At 38.6% G+C, this 8993-nt stretch overlaps 2 protein-coding genes across 2 annotated transcripts in view; both read right to left on the bottom strand.

Annotated features, from left to right (window-relative positions):
* tnnt2a (troponin T type 2a (cardiac)) overlaps window positions 1–5876 on the bottom strand; it is a 6693-nt gene extending 817 nt beyond the window's left edge. The window contains exons 1-14 of the mRNA XM_008318112.2: window positions 5794–5876; window positions 5612–5677; window positions 5265–5275; window positions 5100–5120; window positions 4717–4806; window positions 4286–4318; window positions 3894–3918; window positions 2913–2976; window positions 2637–2753; window positions 2243–2320; window positions 1974–2084; window positions 1781–1890; window positions 1611–1701; window positions 821–861 (exon numbers count right to left, since the gene is read on the bottom strand). Of these exons, the coding sequence (XP_008316334.1) occupies window positions 821–861; window positions 1611–1701; window positions 1781–1890; window positions 1974–2084; window positions 2243–2320; window positions 2637–2753; window positions 2913–2976; window positions 3894–3918; window positions 4286–4318; window positions 4717–4806; window positions 5100–5120; window positions 5265–5275; window positions 5612–5649 (830 nt within the window). The 5' untranslated portion in view covers window positions 5650–5677; window positions 5794–5876. The remainder of the gene's footprint in view (window positions 1–820; window positions 862–1610; window positions 1702–1780; window positions 1891–1973; window positions 2085–2242; window positions 2321–2636; window positions 2754–2912; window positions 2977–3893; window positions 3919–4285; window positions 4319–4716; window positions 4807–5099; window positions 5121–5264; window positions 5276–5611; window positions 5678–5793) is intronic.
* An 802-nt stretch (window positions 5877–6678) lies between these two features.
* Window positions 6679–8993, bottom strand: part of lad1 (ladinin) — a 7394-nt gene continuing 5079 nt past the window's right edge. The window contains exons 4-11 of the mRNA XM_025059111.1: window positions 8073–8113; window positions 7930–7972; window positions 7753–7793; window positions 7590–7656; window positions 7332–7469; window positions 7143–7232; window positions 6842–6962; window positions 6679–6758 (exon numbers count right to left, since the gene is read on the bottom strand). Coding sequence (XP_024914879.1) covers window positions 6858–6962; window positions 7143–7232; window positions 7332–7469; window positions 7590–7656; window positions 7753–7793; window positions 7930–7972; window positions 8073–8113 — 525 coding nt within the window. The 3' untranslated portion in view covers window positions 6679–6758; window positions 6842–6857. The remainder of the gene's footprint in view (window positions 6759–6841; window positions 6963–7142; window positions 7233–7331; window positions 7470–7589; window positions 7657–7752; window positions 7794–7929; window positions 7973–8072; window positions 8114–8993) is intronic.

The following is an 8993-nucleotide window of genomic DNA, read 5'->3' as shown; positions in this document are numbered from 1 at the left end:
CATCCATCCATCCATCCATCCATCTATCTATCTATCTAGTGACATTATATTTACAGGACAAAATAGAACAAAATGTGTTTTAAAATTAAAATGTAAGACAAATTAGGTCACACATTGAGCACCCTCCCCCCATGGATTAGCCAAAAAAAACAAACAAAACAAACAAAAAACATGGTGACACCTGTAAGTAACAAATACCTGCAAAGGGTGTGAACATCTCCTACTGGAGCATTTGACACGTTAGACATCGTCAGATTAAAATTACAGCTTTAACTCTAATTTATGGAGGGTTTGACAGGCAGAGCCTGAAGCCACGGGGGGATGATGTAGATTGACTCCTGTCACGTCGCCGATTTGGAAAAATGAGTGGGTTCAAAGAGTTCATACGATGCTGCATAACTGACAGTGACAAATGTTTCTCAACCATAAGTAGAACGAAAGAAAAAGAAGAAGAAGAACCTCCAGGCAGATGGCAACGTTTCATATAGGCTCTTGTTTGGGTAAAACAGCTCATACAAAGCCTGACTCTGTGTTCTCTTTAGCCTCGATGCACATTCATTTCTGCAGCGTTCACACAGCACACAGGACCACAGACTGATGACCTCTGTCCACGTGGGGACGTTTTCATGGTTCCCACTGAGTAAGAGGGTAGTTTGAGTGTCAGGATCGGAGTCATGTAATGATTAATCAGTTAGTCTAATGATTAAAAGTTAGCTTACTACGTGTGATAGAAAAGGTTAGGTTTGGGCTGAGGAATGCATTATGTCTACGTGTAGTGCTAACAAAGCAAAACTGTGTGTGTATGTGTGTGTGCTTTTACGTTTTCAGATGGTCACTGACTCGGTTTCTTAGCACGTTGATCTGAAAGAAAAACATATATAAATGACTGAGAACATGTTAACATAAACAAGAGAAAAAAAGTACCATAATTTCTGGACTATAAGGCCGCTACTTTTTTTATTTTTTTTTTAAAACAATGATGCAGCTAATTTTTTTTTTACCCGGCTAACAAAGTTCATGCCGCTAGCGAGTAGCTACCATTAGCCTGCTAGCCTACTGTGTGTTATATTAGTAGCGTATGTCTGTCTGTGAATGGCTGTGCGTGGCGCACGCAAGAGACAGAATGTTAGCGAAAGTTTACAGCAGTTGTCGCCCACGCAAGAGACAGAACGGTAGCTAACGTTCAGAGCAGTTGTCGCCCTGTCATGTTGAAGTGTGAGTTGGTTGCCAAAACGCTGCGGACAAGCACAAAGTGAAGGGAGTTAGCCCCGGAGCTAATGTTAGCTTCAGCCCCAGAGCTAATGTTAGCTTCGGCCCTGGAGCAGATCAATAAGTCTCCCCTGTGCATTCCAACTACAGTCGAGGCGCCGAAGCGGGAAATAGCTAACGTGTAACCAGCCGTGTTACAGTCAACGTTCGGAAAAAAGCATTTATTAAATTCAAAGTGAAAAACAATCTTTCTGTGTAAATATCCCATGTTACAACATGGACTTATAGAGCAGTGCGGCCTAAATATCTACAATAATGTTGTTCTTTTTAAATTTAGTGAGTGCGGCTTATATTCAGGTGCGCTCAATAGTCCAGAAGTTACGGTAAGTGCTCACGCTCACCTCATATTTCTGCCTGGTGAACTGATACTGCAGGTCGAACTTCTCAGCCTCCAGCTGGTGCATCCACTGCCACATCTCCTGAGCCTTTTCCCTGTACGTACACACACACACACACACACATGTAGAAAACCATTTACAAATGAATGGACATTTTGCGTCTCTACGCCGACCTGAGTTTGTCCGAGCCAACGTTCTCAATGTCCAGAGATTTACGACGATCACCCAGGATCTTCTTCTTCTTCTCCCTCTCCGTCTGTCTCTTCCCGCTGCGTTTCTCTGTCTGGGAGGCAATGGGTCAGAGACAGAGACAAAAACGACTTTTTCTTAATCTTCCCAGAATGCATCACTCCTTCTTCTTCTCACCAGCTTCTGCATGTATCCTCCGAAGTGCAGACTGGTCAGGGTTTTCTTTTTCTTAGCATCGTCCTCAGCGCGTCTCTTTGCCTCCTCCTCCTCTTTACGAGCTCGCTCATCCTAAAGCAAGACAGCCAAACAACCGACTGAGCAACCAATCAACAGAGTCGCTGATTATTGATAGTCCAGATTGTGGAGATTAGCAGCAGCTGATGCTAGGTCACAGTTTAAGCGATTCGTTCAGGGTTCTGGTATCGGGAGCACAGTCGGGACTTTACTTCCAGTCTCTTTTGTCGCTCCTTCTCTCTCTCGCTGCGGATTCGCTGCTGCTCTGCTCGCTCGGAACGACGCTTCTCCTGCAGCAAAACACGGTTTTAGTCTTTGCTAAGTGTAAATTAGCCCGAAGAGGTTCATCACAGTATTTATTTCAGTAGTTCTGTCAGATTCAAACAGGGTTTTTTTTCCTGATTTGGACTAAAGCAGGCATGGGCAAACTAAGGCCCGCGGGCCGGATGTGGCCCGTTCAGGTTTTTAATCCGGCCCGTCAAACTTTTCCAAATTATATATTTGATTTATATTGGCCCAAAGTTTGCCCACGCCTGGACTAAAGTAACAGTCAAACGTAATAAATCTCTCACTGCTGATTGGTTGCTAACTTCCCACCAAACTCACAATTCTTTCTTTGAGGTGAATCAGCTCCTCCTCCTCCTTCTTCCTGCTGTCAAAGTGAACCTCGATCAGCGTCTGCAGCTCCATCAGGTCCTTCTCCATCCTCTTACGATGGATGTCCTGAAAAAAATGTGACAGTTTCCTCGTTTTGTCAGAGCGTAAATAAAAAGAAACCCTCAGGCAGAGACCGTAGAACTGTAAAAAAAAATAAAAATCTTTGTCTTACATCAAAATCAACCTTCTCTCCATCTGGGATTTTAGGAGGAATGAGGTTAGCACATCAAAATCAACCTTCTCTCCGTCTGGGATTTTAGGAGGAATGAGGTTAGGCATGATGAACGGCCTGAAGAGAGAAAAGAAGAACAAGCAAATGTTGTGAAAAACATCTTTGACTGAACACTCATTTTGTAAAATTAAACATATATTTAAACATACGTTAGAGCCACACCCACTTTTTGACTTTTGGTAAACTGGTCAGGCCCGCACAACAGTGGTTCCAGCAAGAAGTTCAGATATGTTTAGTAAGTAAGTAATCAGATCAATCAAAGGGAAGATAGGGATTAATCACGATTAAGCATGATTGATCGAAAGTCGTAAATGATCACAGTAAATCAACATTCCCAAATATGACAAAACAAACGTTGTTCTGGATGCTGTTGCATTTTGTTTTCATCTTTTTTTTAACCGTTGACAAATGCAGAAATGCGTAGTCTAACGCTGTTGACTAACAATAAGTTAGTGAACATTTTAAATCTGATTAATCTTTTAATTGACGCAATTAACACACTTCAACAGCCCTGGTTCTTTTTACAAAATATATATTTTTAAAGGTTTAGCTCCATGACACAAACTGACCACTGGAGGCAGCAGTAGACCAGCAGCTCAGTTGATGTTTTCTGTGGAAGTCGGTGATGTCTGCTAGTATTGCATTTTAAAATAGCCCTTTGTTTGCCTTTTCTTACACACCAACATCACAGAGACGTAGAAGCCACAGGTGTTCTGCTGCCTCTTGTGGTCAGAGTAAGTAACGTAGCGTAAAAGTGAAGTTTAACGATACATTTGTGATCGAGTGAGAGTGAGTGATTGGCAAACTCCTAGTAGTTTCCTGTCATTGTTATTAATAATTAATGTAAAATGTATCCAGGTAGATTTTTACAAACATTATTTCCTTCAGTCGTACATTCACCTACAGGTTTTTGAAGCAGCTTTAAAAATAAGAGGTTAGAAATGAAAATGTAAGTTCTGATGACCAGGACTCACTTGAATTTTGGTTTGGCTTCTTCTTCTGTAAAGAAATGGAACAAAAGCATGAACACACACACTTGCAAACACACACACACATTTTGTTCAAAATGAAACTGACTGAATTGGGGGGGGGGGGGAATTAATTATTTTATTATTTTTATTAGCACAAATAATGGCCTGGGAGTGCACGACCTGCCAGTAGGGGGTGTGCAAGTAAACAAAAAAGATGGCAATTTGCACTATTTTTTCGTGGGATTTTCCCACAGAATATAGACATGCAAAGAAACATTTTCTTTTGAAATATATATATATATGTATATACTATTTACTTAATATGTATCCAACTAAGGAGGTAAACTACTGTAAGAGTCTTTTGTCTTCCTCGACAGGTAAAATGAAAATCTTACCGTCTCCATCTTCTTCTTCTTCTTCTTCTTCACCTGGGGAAAATATCACAAACACCTTTGCTCACATGAGGGCGTGTTGGTTTTCAGGGTCAAAGTTGACATTTCATAAATATTTCTCTTTTTTGGATGACAAGCGTGTTACTGTGATGAGTGTTTTTGTCACCTCTGAATGACCTGTCATAATAACAGAGCAGTTTTACAGCAGGAGGTCATTAGACCTGTTTTACTTTATTTAAAGATGGTCTAATGAATAGATTAGGGTTAAAGTCTAGATTCCTCTCTTTTTTTTTTTTTAGCCCACTAAGGAGGAACACACTGGATCCGATTTTTTTTTAACCCACTAAGGAGGAACACACTGGATCCGATGACTTTGACATGTTTGCGGCGAACAATCGCCACGCGCTATAGGTCAGGAACTGGTTTCTTCTCACCGGGTTCTCCACCGTTTGCTTCTTGCTCCTCCTTCTGCTCCTCCTCCTCCTCCTCTTGATGGTCCTGGTCTTCAGCAGGCTGCTCTTCCTCTTGTGTGGTTGAAAAACACAAGTAAACATTGAATGAATGACTCTCTGATTATTATTAAATTATTAATAATAATAATAATAATAATAATTATTATTATTATTATTATTATTATGCAGCAACATTAACTGTGGGAAACGCTGTTGAGACAGCATTAGAGAGCATTGTGCGCCTCCTGCTGGAAGGTTGACGCAAAAACAGGGCTGTCTCTGTTGGATACAAACGTTTCTTTTTCTCTTACTTTCATCTGTTGCGGTTGATGGACTCAGTTACTGTATAGCTGTGGGGTTCTTACCTTCTGGAGCTTCTTCTTCCTCTGATACACACACACACACACACACACACACACACAAACAAACGTTATATTTCATGGGTTGTTATTATTTACCCGTATGATTAAAGATTAGATTTCATCAGTTTTCAGTCTTATGTGAGAGAAAAAAAAATCTTTAAAGCTTACCTTCAACCTCTCTGTAATACACACACAGAAAGACAAAAAAAATGTATCGTATTAATTATTTTTTACTACGATAACTACGATGCACGATACGAACTAATCAAACAACGTTAATTTAATTTTAAATTTTATAGTTAATTTTTGAGAAATACTGTCATAATATTATAAACATTTTTTCTTTAATATATACCAAAATTTAATTTTAATTTTTTTAACAACAAATATTAATCTACACTAATATTTTATGCATTTATGCAAAAAAACTTTATATATATATGTATATACAGTAATCTTTCTTGTTTAATCAGTTAATTCCAGCCTAAAAATGAAATAAAAAATGTTCTTCTTACTCGTCGTACTCCTCCATTACTTCCTCCTGATCAGACATTAGACAAGGTTTCGGGGTTTTACAGAATCTTGAACAATAAAAATGATAACGTATTTGTATTGAAAATATTCATGTAAAAAATACAGTATTGTTAAAAAAATCCATCAAAACAATGTCTTCAAGTTTTTAGTCATACGGTCTTACCTGGAGCTGAAGAAGTGATGTTTGGCAGAGGAGGAGAAACGAGAGACTGATGCTGAGAGAAAGAAGGAGTGTGTGTGTGTGTGTGTGTGTGTGCGTGTGTATTCCAGAATTCCAAAGCGGCAGTTTTTTGGAAATGGTGATTGTAAAAGAATTTTATCTGACAGGGTTATTAATAGACAAACACACACACACACACACAGTGAGGTGTCAGTGATGGATCACAGTGCTGCAGCTCTTATCCTCATCCTGTCAGGTGCCACTGATTAAAGGACACACTCCTGATGACAAACGTCATGAGCCACATCTACTGTGATCCGTTAATGATCATTCACACTGAACTTTGAATCAAAGCTGGAGAAGTTACATCTATACCAGCGGTCCCCGACCAAGGACTGGGTCCAAAAGGTTTCAAGTTCGAGTCCAGCAACTGCCAAGTTACCACTGAGGTGCTCTGAGCATGGCACCGTCCCTACACACTGCTCCCCGGGAGCTGCCCACTGTTCACTTTGGAGATGGGTTACAATGACAAGGAGTTCACTTTCACGTTTATGTTTTAGATGTTGAACCATGTGTATCAAAAAAAAAAAAAAAAACACACACAAACAATGTTTTTTTAAGGCAGGTCAACAGAAAAACGATAAAGATTTTTATTTATCACTAGGCGTCAGGATTTCCACTCTCACAGCACACGTGAGGAAACAGTCATGAAGAACACAATTTTACTTTACTTAAATGTATTTATCCTCACTTCAAAGCTTGTGTCTCTTCTTAAAGTGCCTAAAAACAGCAGATTGAACTTTTACAGACGAACTGAAAACAAAACAAACTTTTTAAATTGTCAGTCAAAAACGGGCAGTCACAATATCTCAACATCAGAACTTTTTTTTTTTTTGAAAACTGATGAAAACCTCCACGTGTTGAAAGAAGGAATCAGTCTGCTGACGTCCATGTTCAATGTCACCGGTCTGAAACCAACAGGAAAGGACAATCAGTGACAGTGATGGACAGTCAGTGACACTCAGAGTGTATTGTACAGCCATTGTGTTACCTGTATTCATTCTGCTCTACTTGAAGACATGGACAGCGCGGGTGTTGGAGACACCTCCATCTCCTTCATCTCTGTTTTCGAACAAAGTTCTTTTACTGTTGATATTTACATTTCTCAGCTCCTGAAACACAAAAACATTTATGATTTTCTGAATGGGAGGTTACACCTATATAATAATACAACAATACATAAAATACATCTTCATAAATACAATATATATTCTTTTATTTTCCCGCCACAACAGACCAATCGCGCTGCCCCCTTGTGTCACTCTGCTACAGTACAGCTAATGCTAACTCACACTGACACTGACGAAAGATCCGCTTGCACTGTTCTTGTTCATCCACTGGTTGATTCCCTGAGACATTCCTGAAGCCTGACTCCGGAAATCCTTGTTTTTAAAGGTAAAATATGAAAGGAAAAAAAACCCATTATTTCAAACATCTGATGTGAGTGAGGTGAGTATCTTGTAATTATATACTGTATTCACCTGTCTGGAGACCACAGGGCTGCCCGAGGAGACCTGCCGTGGCTCCTCCCTCTCAAACAGCCCTCTCTTCCTGGACACTTCGTCCAGTAGCAGAAGTGTCCTGTGGGACACGTCCGCAGGTCGAGACATTTCTGATTTCTGCACACAAACATCAGGGAAAACAAAAATGAAAGATATTACAGGGAAAATACAGACTCTGTCTGTATTCCCCCTTCCCTCTTTCTTTCTAGATAGATAAATATGTTTTTATAAATAAACCTGAGCAGCTTGAGCCAATCTCTCCAACTTCTCCTGGATAGATCTGGAGGAAAGTCTCTGTTTGGAACTGAAAACACACCACGCGTAAATACCCTTTATACATTTGGATTAAATATACATATATTTACATATATATATAATACAAAAACTCTTCAAGTCTTACTTTCTGGCAAAATGTGAGATTTTCTCTTCTCCATTTTCTACCTATGCCGAACAAAAAAACAAACAAACAAATATATTAAAAAACTATTTTACGGAGTACAATGCATTAGAAATTTTAGAATTTTGAGCAAGGTAATCAACAGTATTTTTTTATCAGAGATAAAAACCCTTTACATACTGTGTTGTTTTCAAATCTCTTGGTGGCGACTCTCACACTCGAACTGAAACAAGAATAAATGAAGTCATTGAAATTGTAGATTATAAAAATTGTAAATCAAAAAATATGTTAATTAATATTAATTAAGAAAACATAGTTTATACCTTCTCTGTAGGGGAGACACATCTTCCTCTTTCTTTATCATCTGTGACAAAAAAAAAATAGAACATGTGTGTTTGCATTTAAGGCTATGTGCTTTCCCAGTCAAATTGGAAACGCTGAAGACCATATTATATGTTTTCTTATTATTTTTCATTTATTTTAATTCTTTTAATCATTCGTTTGTACTCACATCACTACCTTGCTACGACATGCTAGGTCATTAGGTGGCGCATCGCATTTGTGTTAAAATGGGATTTACGCGAACACAGGAAGGGTAAATGCAGCCGAGATGCTAACACCAGCCCCAAATCGTGAATGTCCTTTATTCTTACCACAGGTCAGTAAATATACACTCAGTCAGGTAAACATACTATATTTTATGAGTTGAATATGTGACTAAGTAATAAGCTGTGTACACATAAGATAAAGTAATCTCTTATCGAGAGAGGGTTGATGTTCGGTGGGTGTGACGTGTATGCTAAGTGGCTAATGCTAAGCGCACCTGTATAGCAGTGAGTGAAGAAAATGGATGCCCTAAATGTACGTTGATGTTTATTAATGAATGTGTTTTCTTAAATGTGTAATTGTCTGTCTTATTTGTACTCAAATTGATATATATTTTTAATTATTGCCAAAACCAGGAAAACGCTATTGCAAAGTTAGAAGTGCTGCTTCTTTATTGACTGTGACTGAAGTTGCTTAAGTGAAAACAAACTAATTGCAAATGTTGCAAAAACGAATGTTTTTCATGAACATAATAGAATGTTTTATTATTGTTATTATTATTGTTATGTTATTGTTTTCTGTATCAAAGTGAAATTGCATCTGACTGAGAAAAAATACTTCACTGCAAACGTGTTTTTCATTCTCCAAGTTTAAATTTTTTGAATTTAGCTATGCAGGATCAACTACTTTTGATGTTT

This window comes from Cynoglossus semilaevis, chromosome 10, assembly GCF_000523025.1.
Source record: "Cynoglossus semilaevis isolate Cse_v1.0 chromosome 10, Cse_v1.0, whole genome shotgun sequence".
NCBI classification, from domain to species: Eukaryota; Metazoa; Chordata; class Actinopteri; order Pleuronectiformes; family Cynoglossidae; genus Cynoglossus; species Cynoglossus semilaevis.
Note: the sequence above shows the minus strand (reverse complement) of the source record. Positions and strands in the feature narration are given on the sequence as shown.